Here is an 18767-nt window from a genome sequence, read left to right as displayed (position 1 = left end):
AAAGTATGCACCACAGATACTCTGCTACCCACCAGCTGCTCTGTCAGTGCGTGCCTGACTATTGAGGGGAGCCCTACAATTTGTTGTCAGATAGCAGAGGTTGAGAAGTTCACATCTGAGATTGCTGCATAATCATCTGAGCCTCTGTTTTTGACCTTCCACTTGCCTCCGAACCAGAGAACCACAATTGATTCTGGGTACTATGCTGCAGATAGTGAGCTGAGCTTCCACTCTGTGTGCTGTGATAGAGATCTTATTTTGGTTTACCCATAAAGCATATGTCATTTAATAAGTATCGGAACACTGCATGACAAAGATGCAATATAAACATACCCACACCAATAAGAGAGATGTAAGAAATGAAAGGTGAACATGTATCTTCATTCTAATGTTTACTCTTCAAGGCTGTCCCTTCCGGTCTGTGATTCTGGGTGGGCGTGTTGCGTGTGTGAGCTGTTTGTATTTGTTAAAGGGTTTTACAATATATGTCTTCTAGAAAGGGAGGCAGTTTCTTTCATTTTTAAATTGTCATCCAGAAAATGATACCTGGAAGCACAGCAACATGCAATCTTCAAGTCTAACGGCGACCTGATTTATGATTGTATGATACTGCATTCTTTATCACAAGGGTGGAAGAAGTTCCCTTTTCTTCAAGAAAAAAGATGTAAGTAGCTGTTAAAAAAAGAATTAATATATTAATAAATTAGACTGTTTCAGTGATAATCGTAGCAATAAACTGTGGAGGTGCAAACTTAGAAGCATGAATCAATGCTGTTGAAAGTATCTGCCAGTCACACACCTCCATGTTATGCGAACCTCTTTTACGTGGCTGGTACTTAATTGAGCAGTATAACTGGCGACCATAAAAAGGATGGTGCTAGGTATAGATAATTGAAGTAATTACAATATATAAAATGTGGTAAAAATTTCCAGTGTTTTAATTATCTTTTCATTTCTTTGTTGCATGAAATGAGTAATATTGCCAAAAGAAAGAGGGAAGGATTATGAAAGGATATGCATGGACTGAGAATAAAATTTGTTTGGAAACTACCAGAAATAGAAATTGCGAAACCCATCGAGAAGGTGGGAAGACACTAACTTATAGCTTGCATAGCTGCACTTGATGGCGCCTCGCTCGTATCTAATAGTTGTAGTACCTTCCCCTCCCATCCTAAAAAATTGGAGCATTATAATATTAGTATTTATTAAAAACAATTTTTGACTGGGAATTTTGAATAAGTGTAAGTGTGGCAACAATGAGTTGCATCATATGTTTGCAACACATCACAGGATAATTTAGCAAATTTCTCAGAGTAATGAAGAAAAGCATATTCATTTTAAAATTTTGCAATTAGAAAACCACAAGGACAGAAATGGATAAAGCAAATGAAACCATTGTCGACAAGTCAGTAATTAATGTACAAGCACAAAATGTCACTTCAACTAATGCGATGACAAACGATACTGAGTGTGAAAATGTCGATGAGAGAGACGACAGTGGCGAGTATTATTTAAGCTCAGTTATTATTGTGGATAGCAATGTGATTAATGACAGAGGTTATTTATGGCAGATGAAATAAATTCACGAAGATCACTGGGAAGCAGTTTTTCACATGAGGCTAGTGAAAGGCGCGGTAGAGAAAATTCTAGTAGATCTAAAATTTCCACATCAGCCAAAACAGACCTGTAGGTGTTGAAAAGGTACCCCAATGTTGATGCAACTTAAGCAAGGGATGATGAAAACTCTTAATGAATTTAGGAGTGAACAAACACAAAAATTTAATGAACAAACTGAAAACTTTAGTGATCTAACACAAAAATTTAATAATTTAACACAAAAGTCAATGATTCTTCAAACCAGCAAACACAAACATTTAAAGATTTGAAGCAATTGTGACACAAAAATTTTAGGAACTTTCAAATCAACAAATGCAAAAATTTTATGACGTAAGTAAAACATTGTGCACTGACCTGTCAAATGATTTTACATGTAAGTTGTCCGAAAAGGGAAAAGAATTAAAGGTGGAGCTGTTCACAGATCTGTCTCAGGGAATAAGATAAGTTAGATAAAAAGATATTGGATGTTGACACAGCATAGGGGGAAGTGACAGGTAAGGTGAAAAACATGAGCGACACACAGATTGAAATGCAGGTGACTCAATCAGAAATTGCTAAAAGTGTAAAGGAGATGCAAAATACTATTACCAAGCCGCAAACAATATATAAAGATTTGCCTGAGTAAGTATAGGAACTGTTTGTAAGAATGAATAATTTAAAATTGAGCAGTAAGTTTGTAAAGAAAACCCAAGAAAGAATTGATAAGGATGTAAAGAACTTAATGGAGAGAGCCGAATCAGGATTACTAGATAAGGATACGACATTAGCAAAGAACGTGGTGCAAGAGCACAAGAGCAATGTGGAAGGGCTCGAAGAGGTAAGGAACTAATTGCCGGGACCAAATCATGCTTAAAAGCAGCAGAAGAAAAATTACCTAACAGTTTAACTAGTGGTACTGACATCACAAAGGAGCCACTAATCACTAGCAATCAAGTGCAGTCTGGCGGATTAGAAAGTTGCCATACGTATCTGTTGTTTACCGCTGGCCGCTCAGGTGGAGAGGAAGGAGAGCATAAAATTCAGGAGGCACTACCAATGTCAATACTAGTTGCACTGGTGTACACAGAGTATACCCACATGCAGCTGAACAATGCAATGGCAGTATCAGACTGCACCTCCTGCCTGTCTGTTCTTCTAGCTGACAAGGGGTTACTACAGCATAGTTTCTTATTTTTACTACAGAGGGTAAAAGACGCACCCTGTGGTATTCACCAGAGCCTTCCATAATGTGTTACCATGCAACTGGACTGAGGCACGGAAGATGAAGTTCGTTGTGGGGTGATGCTTTATTACGGGCAACTGATATGGCCGAGCAGTGTCATGAACAGTTTGAGAGTGCCTTCTTGGACAAGTTCTGGTACATAGCAGAGGAAGAGAGGCTAAGGCGGGAGTTATTTAACCCAGTACCATTCATCATTAAACATGGGGCCTACAGAAATATTTTGAAAAAACATGTAGACAAAACAAGATATTGGACAAATCCAGTCTCTCACGTGGATGTACTAAAAATACTCGGAAGTCACTCACCACCACAAAGCAAGGAAAAATTAATCACAATACCTGAGAATGATGTAGAATACTTTTATCCATTCTGGATTCGATTGCCCTCAATTTATGAAGAGGGTGGTTACAAACCCAGAACAATAATGTGCGAAGTAAACATCCGTGAAATAACTATTCGCAAAGTAGTAACAGTGGGCACTCTTACCACTTGCGTAATAATAATCACACAAGAAGTAACTGGGAATCAAGGAGACAAATGAGGTTTTAAAGGAAACCATAAACCTAATAAAAATGGACCAGCTTATACTGAACAAAGGGGTTTTGGACAACAGATTCAAAATGTAACCTTGGTGGGTTGTAATAACCAGTATAATAATTGGCAAGAACCACCAGGCAGTCCTCCTCCTGGTAACTAGGACCAGCAGAACAACAAATCAGAAGGGGTGAGACTTCAAGCATTAATACCCATTGCTATTGGAAAAGTTTTTTTAAAATGCATTTTTCTAGTGGTGGAAAAACTTGTAGTTAATTGTCTTATTGACGTGGATACTTTCCATCAATACAAGGTACAGATTGATATAGGACAAGAAGAGTTTTTCTTTACAATTAACAAACAAAGGTTATCAGTAGATTTAATCAAAAAAGGTACAATAGAAAACAAACCTCTGCTAAATATAGACATTAGAGTGCAAATGTCTTATACAGATGCATTGTTGCGCAATGCACAAAAAGACAAACAGCTACATGAAGGAAGTATAGATGTAGCAGTAATACAAGCAAACATAAGTGAATCAGTTTGTTTGTTGGAAGACCACTAAGAGGAGCTACAGGAATTAATACTACAGTATGAGCATGTATTTGAAAAGCTCCCAGGAGTAATAAAAGGTTACACATATGAAATGGATGTTTAGCTTTACAAAACATTCTGTTTTTCATAATGTCCTGTACCATGGTCCAAGGAGGAGGCAGTGAGGAAAGGAATTGAGAGGATGAGAGATTGTGGAGCCGTACAGTGCTCATACTTGCCAGATTGTAATCTGATTTTAGCTATTGCCAAATCTGATGGTAGTGTCAGGTTTGTACTTGATGCACGGAATATAAACAAGATCATTGTTCCTTTTTAGGACATGTCCCAACAACTTAGAAGAACAGTTACTGAAGTTCCGTAAAGTCAAATGCCTTACCACAATTGATTTAAAGTTCGTATTGGCAGGTAGCTCTCTATGAGGTCAGTAGGAAATACACAGTCTTTATCTGGAGGCAGAAGCTGTGAATTTTGTGTCGTGGCTTTTGGTTAAATGTGAGTGGAAGTGTTTTCATTCCTGTGTGAGACAAAGTTTTAGGTCCAGAACTCCTTAATAATGTCACTGTCTGCTTGGATGACTCGCTAATAGCAACACCTATGCGGGAAGAGAATTTGTGATTTTTGGGGCAAGTACTTATACGGATTCTCAGAATACGGTGTTACAGCAAATTTAAAGAAGTCTGAATATGGGAAGGAAAATGTCAAATTCCTAGGACACATAATATCACTCGAAGGTATTTTCCCAGACCCAGGGAAACTAGATGCAGTCAGACATATTGCCCCACCTCAGAAAAAAAACTCAAAAATGTATTTCGCAAGAGCCAGGGAAACTAGATGCTATCAGACTCCCCCCTCCCCCCCCCCCTCCCCTCCCCCCCAACTCAAAGCTTAGTATCTTTCTTTAGAAAATTTATTGCTGACCAGTTGCTGAACAGCAATGTCACGTTAAACTTGTTATGGAAGAATAACCCATGGATGTGGATCAGTGAGTCTCCAACCAACTTCAAAAACATAAAAGAAGCTTTACTCTGTGTAAATATATTGCATCACCCAGACATGTCATAAGGGTTTTGTTTAACGACTGATGCATCTTCACAGGCCTGAGTGCGTGCCTATTCCAGATCACTGAGATATATGGACAACAAACACCCAGGATAATTAGTTTTGCTCGCAGAACTCTTAGTGAATGTGAGCAGTCATATTCAGTAATGGAGCACGAAGTTCTCTCTGCAGTGGGGGCTTTTAAGAAATTCAAATATTATTTGTAGGGAAAATGCACCAAACTCTATTGTGACCACCAAACGCATTCCTTTCTCTTGACATGCAAATTGCTGCACAGATGAATAGCCAGATGGTGTCTTAGTTGCAGTAATTCAGTTTTTATGTAGTGTAATCAAAGGTAAACAAAATGTAATTGCTGACACCTTGTGGAGGCTACCCCAAGGGCTAAATGAAGTTTTAGAACTCACTAAATATGATAAATCCGTGTCATACTTATGCAAGACAAAACACACTAACCATATTATGTAAAATCGTCCAATAGCCTGGAGCAATTGCAAGAAGTAGATCCATGCTGGTAAAAAATAAGACTCAAACTATGTGAAGGAGATGATGATAATAATTCGAAAATGTACTATTTGTCAGGATACTAAACAATCCAACAAATTAAAATCAATTAAACTGCATCCAATAGGTCCCACAAGACACTTAGAATTAGTAGCATTGGATGTTGCTGGTCCTTTTCCAAAAGGAAAAGCAGGCATTAATTATGTAATTGCCTTATATGGCATTTTTTCCAAGTATGTTAAATTGTATTCATTGAGGACAGTGACAGCTGGTTCTGTTATTAGAATTACAGACGGCTTTCTCGTGAGAGTAGGGAAGCCACAGATACTGTTACTGATAATGCATCGTACTTCATAGGTAACAGATGGAAAGAATTCAGGACCACAAATAATTAAACACATGCTGGTATCATGATTCCACTCCGAAGCAAGCTCTGTAGAAAGGGTGTTTAAGAAATTTAATAGATTTATATGCTGCTACAAACCACAGAAACATACAAAATGGATTTCAGCAAATCATTAATAACTTGCCACATACTTTGACAGGTTTGACACCAACTGAATTAATGTTTGAGAAATGAGAAATGGATGAATGAGAAAAATCACTCCCTAAAGTATCTAAGGGAGATACGTTATTTGAAGAAAAAATACGCCAAACCTTGATTAACCTAGGAGAAAAGGATGAGCAGGGAAAAAAGTCTTATGACTAAAGATTAGGGCACACCATACAATTCCACGTAGGACAAGAAGTATTACTGCAAATGACCCAAACATGGAAAACTTAACTGGAGATGGCAACTCGTACACACTGATCCATTTGTAATTACGTAAGTCCCTCGTCCAGGATCAAATAGACTAGATTACCCCATAAATGGAATGGACAAGGGCCTTTATCCACACAAAGATCGAAAGTAATTTGTATGTTGACTGGGTTTGACAAGAGGTTAAACCAACTATGAAGTTGTCATGCTTAAGTGTAGAAATATTTCACTATAAATTATGAAAGATGTTCACTTAGTTTTAGGATAATTTTCTCTCGTGTTATTTATTTGTGTATAAATAAAAATAAGGTTACTCATTAGTTATTTAAGATGTTATTTTACAACGTATAGACAAAAATCTACATTATAGCTATATAAAAGTAAACTAAGCACTAAAGTACAGGAAATCTGTGCATACCATGACAGAATGAATAATTCTTGGGATGTGCTCATGCTCTGAATAAGCTTTGAGAAGGGGTAATGAACTCATTGTATGAATATGGAAGAGACCGAAAAGGTAAGTCAAAGTGATAGACATGCTGTTAATATTTGCTCTCACACAAACAGAGTTATATTCTGAGAACCGGTCAGAAAAATAATGAACTAAGAACAATTGCATACTGAATGAAAATATGTATGTTAAAAGTGTGAATGATATGTTGATTGGCCTTGGTGCAACTACTTGTTTAGTTGATAAATGAATATTAAATTTTTTTTACAAGGAACAATGCTAGGTCACATCTTGAGAAGAAAGAGAATTTAGGTAGCTGGTACCAAAAGAAATGGTGCAAACTGCAGTTTGAGTAATTGTTTATATACAAATATGTGTACGACTGTGATAATGTGAATCTAATGCATGAATATAAAGAAGTTATATATGTAAAATGTTGTGAAATGCAATCGAGGCCCTGTACTACCAAAGAATGAAAAATAAGGGGTCGGACCGTGCGTTGAAGAATGCAGGTAACATTATATGATTGTTGAATACAAGTGTCCAAGACACAATTACATGTGATAACGGCTTATCTGAATGTCCTCCCATGAACATTTCTTTTTGACACAACCTTTGCAGCAAAGTATTTACACATAAGAGCTGTATCCCTCAGAGAAAAGTATAAATTAAGTACACTGAAGAACAATCATTACAGGTACTTTTAAGCAAATGACATTAATAAACTAGTATGACATAATGAAATTAGAATTTTATCTACAGTGCTGCAAACACTGAATAAATAGTTTGTCCTAAAACACGAAGAATCGTTCACAGAGAATTTGCTCAATTATTATGTGATGTGTAAATGATGGATTTCAGCAGGAGATGATAAATGCTTCGTTCTATTCCTTATCATAACTCCCTGTAGATTCATAATCCACCTTTTGGTAGAATTGAGACAAGCGTGGCTAAGTGTAGTTATACTTGCTTGTGTTGGAATTACAAACGCTTGAGTTAAATGAGATGTGACCGTAGTAGTACACTGAATTGCATAGATGGATATCGTTTTTTCAGTCCTGACGTGTCACATGTTTTGCAAATTATTCATGTAAACAAAGATTATGTCACAAGTTAAAAAGTAAAGGGAGTACTAACTCATTGTAAAATTTGATGAGAATTTTTATGAAATAACTTGTCACTGAAATGTTGTCATGTGTCAAATAATATTAAAATGACATTTATGTGTAGTTATAAGGAGCAAATTTACATCGTGAGAGTGAAGTCTTTTGCGAATGGCACTGATATGTAAACCATTCTTGGTTTTCTTGCTGTGTCAATTTGGAATAAAATCTCAAGCTTTCAACAATAGCCTCCATCATCATCGTCAGGAGCAACTGACTATCTTCACTGCCTTTGTGGTAGCCTTATATAGCTTTTGGATGGCTTCTGAATGGTTGGCTTGTGATTGGTCGGCGATTATGTACTGCTGTCGCAGACGGTGTCAGTGTCTGTGCTGGTGGCACCTCAGCTTCCATGGGAATGTAAACATTGCAAGGAATGTCTCTGCTGCTTCTCTGCATCGAGTGGTCGTTTCCATTCACCGCTCAGGTAATATCCGCTATCACAGTTAAAGTTCTTCTTGCTCATTCTTCTTTCAACAGCTTCCTTAATAACGGAATCCTGGCATGGGACAAAATTTTTATTTCATCAAACAGTATTTTATGTTTGTTAGTGAGGCTGTGCTCTGCAGTTTCTGATTTCTCTAGTTCTCTATTTTTAATATGCCGTTGGTGTTCTGCACAGTGGTCAGAAATGGTAAAAATGTTCTGACCTGTATAATTGCTTTCACATTCACAGGGGATATTGTGAATTCCAGGGACCCTTAGGCCGAGACTGTCCATAACAGGGCGCATCATTTCCTTAATTTTCTTAAGAGGACAAAAAAATACCTAACAAAGCTGATGATTTCTCTAATCGAATGACACTGGACTCGCATTCGGAAGGACGATGGTTCAATCCCGCATCCGGCCATCCTGATTTAGGTTTTCCGTGATTTCCCTAAATCAATCCAGGCAAATGTCGGGATGGTCCCTCTGAAAGGGCATGGCCGACTTCCTTCCCCATCCTTCCCTAATCCGATGAGACCGATGACCACGCTGTCTGGTCTCCTTCCCCAAACCAACCAACTCGATGGTCCCTCTGAAAGGGCATGGCCGACTTCCTTCCGCATCCTTCCCTAATCCGATGAGACCGATGACCACGCTGTCTGGTCTCCTTCCCCAAACCAACCAACTCTAATCGAATGTTGTGAACATCACATCAAAAACTTCCAGGTGTTCATTGAAAAAATTAAACTGATTAGATTTGCTCCAAATGACATTTTAGTCAGCTTGGATGTGGTATCACTGTTCACAAAAGTTCCTGTGGAGGACACTGTGAAAATGCTGTGAGAACTTTTTCCTCCTGAAACTAAAAAGTTGCTCCGGCATGTGATGATGGCCACCTACTTCTTGTATGGTACTAAATTTTATGAAATGACGGATGGTATGGCAATCGTCTCTCCATTATTGTCTAACTTTTTTATGGAGAATTTTGAGGAACGTGCATTAAATTCGGCTCTTCTCTGTCCATTCTTAATTTATCATTATGTTGATGATATGTTTATGGTCTGGCCACACAGTGCAGAAGCTCTTGAACAACACATGAACAGCATACATCTGAACATCCAGTTCACTGTTGAGATGGAGAAGGAAGGAAAGAAAGAAGGAAGGAAGGTTGTAATTCTTGGACGTTTTAGTACAACAACAGGCAGATGGGCGCCTCGGCCACTTGTGTACCACAGGCCGACACATACCGATTTATGTCTTAATGCCCAGAGTTTCCATCATCCTGTTCAGAAGAGAGCTGTTTTGAACACATCGGTATATAGAGAAAAAACTGTTTCTGACGAGGACCACTTGAAGTCCGAAATTGACCATCTGAAGTATGTGTTCCAAAAGAATGGCTATGGTGCGTGTGATATAAAGGCAGTGTTCTCCAAGAAAAGGAAACGGGAAAATGCTGCACACTCACAGGATGAACCACTGATTGCAATTCTTCCTTTTTGTAGCGCTATATCCAGTAAAATAAGAAGAGTGCTGCATAGATGGTGTATAAGACTGACTTTTTGTCCTCCTAAGCAAATTAAGGAGATGATACACCCTGTTAAGGACAGTCTTGGCCTCAGCGTCCCTGGAATTTATAATATCACCTGAGAGTGTGGAAGCAATTATGTAGGTCAGACCATTCGTACAGTTTCTGGCTGCTATGCAGAACACCAACGGCATGTTAAAATCAGAGAACTAGAAAAATCGGCAATTGTAGCACACAGTCTCACTAACAAACACAAAATATTGTTTGACAAAACAAAAATTTTCTCCTATGCCTCCACATACTGGGTTTCTGTTATTAAGGAGACTGTTGAAATAAGAATGAGTGAGAAGAACTTTCACCATGATAGCGCGTATTACCTGAATGGTGCACGGAAACGAGTGCTCGATGCAGGGAAGCAGCTGACACATTCCTTGAAATGTTTACATTCCCACAGAAGAAGTGGCACTTCCAGTGCAGACATTGACACCGCCTGCGACAACAGTATGTAATCGCCGACCAATCACAAGCTGACCAATCAGAAGCCCTCTACGGGCTATACAAGGCCATCACAGCAACAGTGAAGATAGTCAGTTGCTCCTGACGATGACGATGGAGGCTATCATCGAAAGCTCAAGATTTTATCCCGAATTGACGTGGCAAGAAAACTGAGAATGTTTTACATAAATTTGCAATATGTCTTAATTTATTTATGTATGTGATGTGAATTTTTACACTCATGTATAAAGACATGTTAGGAAAACTGTATGTGAAAAGGCTATTTAACATGTGTGAAATGAAAAGAGGCTTAAAGAAAACCGTCCATGGATAATACATGTAGCATGTACAAAATGAGGAATACACATTCGTGTGAAGCAGTGATCAAACTTGCTTGTCCCTACAATGATGAAAATGTTCCAAGTGTCCTTTGTAGTGGCATTGGACGTTGAAATTTACTACGGAGGAGGAATTACAGCAAGTAATTTACGGACTTACCTGGAATATGGTGAGCTCTCGATGTTGTGCCGGTGATATGAGATGGCTTTTTGCACACCGAAATATGTGATGATGGCATGGTCTGTATAACCATGGACAGAACTTTATGGCTTCGCTGTCGCGGCATTGAATTTTTTAACCACACACACATCAAAGTACCCTCTAGTCACTATAATGACATGCAATTTGACATCATGTTCAAAGTTATAGATCCAAGGCTGAACTGTTCACCATAGTTGTACTGATGGCACCGCAAGGCATGCTCACAACAAACATCACTTAGCATGTGGAGATGTCACTGCACGAACTGTAGGTGTTGGTTATGCCTCAATAATGGAGCAAAAGACTCCTAATTCAAACATGTCCTTTGTCGAGTCATGATCTCTTGTAAACTGAACTTTTGTAGATTTGTAAATTTCATGTACATTAATTTTAACATAAATAATGCTGACATGGGGAGGGGATAAATAAAATCTTGGTCCCAAATAAAAGGATTGGATCCCCAGTCAGGCCAAAAAGTGGTTTAAGAGGTACTCTCATATGAAAATGTTTCCTTACGCCGATATCAAAGTTTTCACTCTTCAACTATCTGTATTTTCCTGTCCACACTTCTGGGGGGACGTGTTGATGAGTGAGGTATGTGTATTTGTGTAAAAGTTTGTCGTAATATATCTTCTGGAAAGAGAGGCAGTTTTTACTTCTAAATTATTCATCCAGAAAATGCTACCTGGAAACACAACAAACTGCAATCTTCAAGTATAAAAGTGACCTCATTTATTACCGTATCATACTGCATTCTTTATCATGGGGATGAAAGATGATCCTGTTTCTTCAAGAAAAGAGAAGTAAGTATCATTCTGTTAAAAGGAGAATATTAATCATTTAGACCATTTCAGTGGTAAGCGTAGCAAGAAACTGTGGAGATGCGAACTTAGTTGCATCAATCACTGCTGGTGAAAGTATCCGACAGCCACACACCTCAAAATAGTCCATATTATTTACTCCTCCCTTATGTTGCCACTACTTAAATGGCCAGTACAGTGCGATGCTAGCTCTCTTCACCAATTCAGCCAACCATGTATAGGAATCGAGAGTGGCCTGAGAACTCAGATGACAAACTCCATTTGTGTGGAGACGAGCTACAATTTCCTCCTGGTTACATCTGGGCTCACTGCTTTCAACAGCTACTGCCAAAGCCTCTGTCACATCTTAAACGAGACTTCACAGGAAACACATAGAATGCACACTGGCTATCTTTCCCAACTTGCCTACTATTTCCTCTAGAGGTTCCATTACTTGCCAAACCTTGTAGCTCCCATTAACCTACACATCCAACCTATGTGGTTGTCCAGATATAGAAAATTGTCCATTCGTCCAACATGAGGCACCCAGTGCTGCCTTAGATGTGTTATCAACACAGTGCAGCACCTCTTACCTTAGCTAAGGCATGAGGGGCAGGTATGCGGCCAGTTCCTACATCTGCCTTCTTTCCAGACACACATCCCTGTTACTTTCTGCCATTTATGCTCAAACGATGACAAACCAGTAAGATGTTGCACATAGGAAGGCAAAATGAAGAAGAGTTTTCCAAGGGTTCCAGAGATGTTACAGATTTTGTCACTGCAGCCTAGTGTTGGAGCCTGATGCCTACTGACTGGCCAGTGCAATTTCTAGCTATTTCGAGACTGTACCCAACTGGCTGCATACTTTGCTCCTTTCTGTGTGAAGATAAAATTAAGGCATGAAATGTGGTACTGCTTTGGTTCTTAGTGTTAAGTTTATGGATGCTGCTAGTGTTTTTAAACTGTGACTGTTCCTTCATGCAAAACTTAAAAAATTCTGAATTTATTGTTAGGGTGTTGTTAGTATGTCTAGTTTTAAAATAGTTGTCTACGCGAGTTTCATGGGTGGAAAGGTCATATCTCTGCAATGAATACTTTGTCTGTGTGTGGAATTGCCCCAAAAAGAGATTCCACATGACATTAATGAACTGAAGTATGCAAATGAAACTGTCTTTCTGATGCTCTTATACTAATTATATGTAGATCAGACACTGCTGAACTCTAGGTTTTGGAAGCTCTGTACTGTGTGGCACCATGGTTAAGACAATAGTCTCATATTCAGAAGAATGTCAGTTGAAATTCCCATGTGGACATCCAGATTTAGATTTCTATGGTGTTCCTAAATTGCTTAAAGCAAAGGCCATGATTATTCCTCTGATGAGGGCTTGGCCAATTTCTTTCTAAGCTCTTGCTGCCCAAGCCCTGTTGATGTCGTTGCCTATCTTCCTTTTCCTCCGTGAAGTATTATGGGAGACATGTTTCTCAAAGTACCTATCTCTTCGTCCTTTTTTTTTTAAAGTGGGGATCACCACATCTGTACATACCTGATGAGTCATTTATGTTTGCCTGACGAAGTATTGTGCAAGAGGAATGAGGAATATTTAGTGAATGTAAGTGCTCAGGGTGAATGTTTTTTTTTTTGTGGTATGTATATTTCTGGAGCGGTTACTTGCAAAATTGTTGTGAGAAGAATAGTTAGCTAAATGACTTACTGGAATCTCACATCACTGCTAAATGAATGCTGGTTGAATGTTCCCTCTGCCAGGCCCTTTGTGGTGATTTGCAGAGTATGGATGTAGATATAGTTGCAACTGCTCACTACAAACAGAACTAATCTGTGTGCTGTCTTGTAGAGACGGTAGTTAACACCTTGAGGGGAGGAGTGAGAACAAATTTTTCATCAGACCTTCAGTGGTGATGTTGAACTGTACATTGTAACTTACAGATTTGTTGTAAATTCCTGTAATTGATTTAAGCTGTCAGCAGTACCACATAAAGAAAAAAAATCTGTTGATTTTTTTTTCATTTTTAACTGTAGCACACAAGCTTAGAAAGTTTGGGGGTGAATGATCCTTTGTCATCAAACTTAGGCTTCTATTTAAAATTGTTCTTGAATTGTGTTTATTTGACTGGTTTGTAATTTAAAAATGTTTTTACAAATGTAGAATGTAAAGTACTTGAAAATATGTTGGTCAGTAAAAACTTTGGAATACTAATCGTTCATTAGTTTTTTTATGACTTTAATAAACATACTCACACAGTGCCGTCTATTCAATGTTATAGTATTAATTAACAAGAATTCCTTTCTTGTTTCCAGGTGGGAGAGAGCATCTCCTATTCTCCCAAAAACAAGATTTGCTGAAGAGAAGGAAGCAGTTGCTCGATATTAAATTGCAATTGCAGAAGGATATTCACACTACCCAACCAATCAACTTTGGTAGCAAGTATGGGGCACTGTCTGAAGCAAAGGCTTTATCAGTTGCAGATGGATTGCATCACAGATTTTCAGATGTACGGTTTCTTGAACAATTGGAGTGCCACATGCTATGTGGTAATGACGGGTGGTCCTTTGGCCTGATCTAATTTCATTAATGTGTATGGAGGCTGAATGCGTGTGTCATATGTGGATTGAAACTGACGATTTTCATAGAACAGTATGTAACAACAAAAATAAACAAACTTCAGAATATGATTCAATTGGCAGCAACAACAGTTAAATGAACCATGTAATATACCTGATCTCTTATATTAGCTCTAACAGAAGCCCATGAATATAAGATCCGCTGAGGTGAAAAATCAGTATGGAATAATGACAACTCTGCACTATATAATATTTCATTTGTTGAGAGATGAGTAACAATTATTTATTTCCCAAACCAGAGTTGTTGAGAAAATGGGGTATCAATAAATGAAGAGTAGATTGTTGCAGATATAGATGAGTAACTTGAAAATTTTCATTTTTTCGGATATACATTGTCTTTGAACTATATGTCTCCCATTACATCAGGAAGCCAAAATGCCTTCTCAGTGCAGTATTCCTTTACACTTCAAGCACACATTCTCTTTCTGAAATCTTGTCTGACACGTGGTATCCCACCTAATGGCCTGACCATTAAAACTGGCATGGTGGGCTGTCACCCAGCCTACCAAAGAACCTTCAACTTTTCCAATTCCATCTGTCCCTCACCAATCAGGACTTTCACAATCATACAATCCAAGCTTAAACCACACTTGACAGCTTCTACTACTTCACTGGTTATGTGGTCTATCCGTCCTACTCCAGCATTCTTCTATAGAACCACATTTTAAAAGCTTCAAACCTCTTCTTGCCAATACTATTTATAATCAATGTTTCACTTTCATATAAGGCTACACTCCAGATAAATACTTTCAAACACTTTCTGACTATTAAATTTATATTTAGTGTCCACAAATTTCCTATTTCAGAAACACTTTTCTTGCTATTGTCATTCTGGACCCTATATCCTCTTTACTTCAGCCATCACCATTATTTTGCCACCCATAGTTCCTTTAACTTGCAGTGTCTCATTTTCTAATCTAATACTCTCAGCATCACCTGACTTAACCCGTTAACTGCCATGATCCTCATTTGGGGTTTGTCTAAAGTATAGCATTTTCTTTCATTGTCCCAGCCTATGTGTCACTCAGGTAACCCAAAAATAAATGTAGGTTGAAGAAAAATAGTTTGGCAGTTAATGGGTTAACTCAATTACATTCTGTTAACCTGTTTTACTTTTGTTAATGTTCATCTTGTAAACTCTTCTTAAGTTGCTATCCATTCTGTTCAACTCATCTTACAAATCATTTGCTTCTCTGACACATTTCATATTATGAAAAGGGTAGTTGCTTCTCACCATATAGCGAAGAAGCTGAGTCTCAGATAAGCACAACAAAAAGACTGTCACAAGACACACAAACACACACACACACACACACACACACACACACACACAACTCACACAAACGTGACCACGGTCTTTGGCAGCTGAAGCCAGACTTGTCAGAGTCCGTACATGACCTGAAAGATGTTATTTAGTTTGTAATCTTAATTCTAAATCTCTGTCTTAGAATTATGTAAGCCATCCAAAACATTCCAGTATCTCGAGGTCATTTGCAGCATCATTATAATTTATTGTATGAGTGAATGAATATGGCATATAGTACCTGTAATAGGTGCTGCAGAATTATCTGTCCTCCGTCATAGAATTTGATAGTAAGAATGTCGTTTATAAACTGTAAGAATTAACTTAAATGCTGCAAGATCAAAAGATGCCGTATGTTTAACATGTTAAAATGTTAATTACTGTATTTAACCATTCCTTTTCTTTCAGGTTTGAAGGTTGTGGATTACAATAAATCTAAACTGGTAGTGCAGTTCAGACCGTCTTATCTGGAGAAGATTCTTCCAGAGGTCTATGCTATATGTCTTTTGGCAGGAAGTAATGGTAATATGAGTCTTATGTTATTGTAATGCATTAACTTACATATTTCTTGCAAATTTTGATTGTGCCATACAAACAAAATATGGAGCTCCATTCAGTGTTCCGATTTTTGGAGCATTGTAAATACTGTTTCAGTAAATATGTGTATTCATTATGTAAGTGGAAACAGGTTGCAACAAATAAAGAAGTTTTTTCAGCATTAGGTGACACATAAGAGGAGTGACTATTGAGAAGAGGACAAGACTGAACTAGGAAAATTTTTGTTTGCAAAAAACCATCTAAATGAGAATGAAATCTGTAACATATAGCTTAAAACCAGTCTCTTATTTTTTACGAAAGGAAACAGTAATAATAGAACTCACAACAGCAAAACACTTGTGAAAAAGAGTGTACATTATTAATAGGAATGTATTTATAATTGTATATATGCTGCTATTAAACATCTCTTGATAATAAAGATAGGAACAGTTGGGACTGAAAGTACAAACAGATATAGAAAAGAAATTCACACATCAAGGTTCAGCAGGTTGACATCTATATCTATACTGTTACAATGGAAAGTCCAGGTTGGAATATAAACAATTATGAAAAGGATAGATTGCAACTCACGGTAAAGATGAAACTTTGTTTCTAGACTTTCAGAATCTTTCGTTGCCATAGAATAGGCTTTCTTAATAATATCAGGTACTATGTTAATAATATCAAGTTACAGTCGCACTTAAATTATTGTAGTTAACCTTTATAGTTCATGTACAGATTAACTATCTTATATACAGCTGTAATTTCAAATATTAACATCAGTATTGTCCATATCATAGAGCTCTTTCATATTGTATAATGGTTTTTTTGTCAGCCAGTCATACAGTTTTGTTTCGAATGGCAGGGATTGAGCAGTAAGAGGCAGCTTGTTAAAAATTTTGAGGGCATTTACTTTATGACAGTTTCCTGTTATAGCTAGCCAGTGCCTTGGAATGTCAATGTTTGCCTTATTTTTGTGTCATGTTTGTGTATTGTTTCCCTTAAAACACATTACTTAATGCTGTTCTTGACAGACTGTAGACTCATAGACGTATAGATTCACAACTGTTAGTAGCTTAAGCCTGGTAAAAAGAGGGTAACAATGCTGTTAAGAACAAGCCTTGCATAATATGCAGACAACTTGTTTTTGGATTTTTAAAATGTTGCTGATATGAGGAGAATGTCCCATATGAGAAGGCTGTATGAGATGTGTGTCTGAAAGAGCCCAAAATATGCTGTATTTAGATAATTGTGTTGTTGTTGTTGTGGTCTTCAGTCCTGAGACTGGTTTGATGCAACTCTCCATGCTACTCTATCCTGTGCAAGCTTCTTCATCTCCCAGTACCTACTGCAACTTACACCCTTCTGAATCTGCTTAGTGTATTCATCTCTTGGTCTCCCTCTACGATTTTTATCCTCCACGCTGCCTTCCAGTGCTAAATTTGTGATCCCTTGATGCCTCAAAACATGTCCTACCAACTGATCCCTTCTTCTAGTCAAGTTGTGCTGTACTTCTCTTCTCCCCAATCCTATTCAATACCTCCTCATTAGTTACGTGATCTACCCACCTTATCTCCAGCATTCTTCTGTCGCACCACATTTCAAAAGCTTCTATTCTCTTCTTGTCCATACTAGTTATCGTCCATGTTTCACTTCCATACATGGCTACACTCCATACAAATACTTTCAGAAACGACTTCCTGACGCTTAAATCTATACTCGATGTTAACAAATTTCTCTTCTTCAGAAACGATTTCCTTGCCATTGCCAGTCTACATTTTATATCCTCTCTACTACGACCATCATCAGTTATTTTACTCCCTAAATAGCAAAACTCCTTTACTACTTTAAGTGTCTCATTTCCTAATCTAATTCCCTCAGCATCACCCGATTTAATTTGACTACATTCCATTATCCTCGTTTTGCTTTTGTTGATGTTCATCTTATACTCTCCTTTCAAGACACTGTCCATTCCATTCAGATGCTCTTCCAAGTCCTTTGCTGTCTCTGACAGAATTACAATGTCATCGGCGAACCTCAAAGTTTTTACTTCTTCTCCATGAATTTTAATACCCACTCCGAATTTTTCTTTTGTTTCCTTTACTGCTTGCTCAATATATAGATTGAATAACATCGGGGAGAGGCTACAACCCTGTCTCACTCCCTTCCCAACCACTGCTTCCCTTTCATGTCCCTCGACTCTTATAACTGCCATCTGGTTTCTGTGCAAATTGTAAATAGCTTTTCGCTCCATGTATTTTACCCCTGCCACCTTTAGAATTAGATAATTATTACTGACCATATATCTCAGTTTCCGTATGAGGTAGGACACTTCTGGGATCTTTTTACAGACTTGATTCATGTGTTCTTCCCAACGGAGTTTGGCATTAACATGTGTTCCTAAAAGTTTGAGACATTTATTTTCATCTCCATAGTCAGTCCTAATATAAGCTTTTGAGTTTTGTCTAGATTACAGACAAGTTTATTGGCTGCAAACCAGTTCAGTGCAGAGTCAAGAGTTTTTGTGAAATCTTACTAAGGCTTGGGCTGGCATCATGTGAAGAAAGTGAAGTTGTATCATCATCACAGCAGATTACAGACTGCGATACACAGTGGGGCAGATCATTGATATAAT

The 18767-nt window shown here is 37.9% G+C and overlaps 1 protein-coding gene across 3 annotated transcripts in view; it reads left to right on the top strand.

Annotated features, from left to right (window-relative positions):
* Positions 1-18767, top strand: part of LOC124594333 — a 108985-nt gene that overhangs the window by 27913 nt on the left and 62305 nt on the right. For 2 of the 3 annotated variants that reach the window (XM_047132700.1, XM_047132699.1), the window contains exons 1-3: positions 968-1083; positions 13969-14202; positions 16004-16117. In XM_047132700.1, coding sequence (XP_046988656.1) covers positions 1005-1083; positions 13969-14202; positions 16004-16117 — 427 coding nt within the window. In that variant the 5' untranslated portion in view covers positions 968-1004. Of the gene's footprint in view, positions 1-967; positions 1084-13968; positions 14203-16003; positions 16118-18767 lie in introns of those variants that run through there. The other variant, XM_047132701.1, reaches the window with a different exon arrangement.

The sequence above is a fragment of the Schistocerca americana genome, chromosome 2 (assembly GCF_021461395.2).
Source record: "Schistocerca americana isolate TAMUIC-IGC-003095 chromosome 2, iqSchAmer2.1, whole genome shotgun sequence".
NCBI lineage: Eukaryota > Metazoa > Arthropoda > Insecta > Orthoptera > Acrididae > Schistocerca > Schistocerca americana.
Note: the sequence above shows the minus strand (reverse complement) of the source record. Positions and strands in the feature narration are given on the sequence as shown.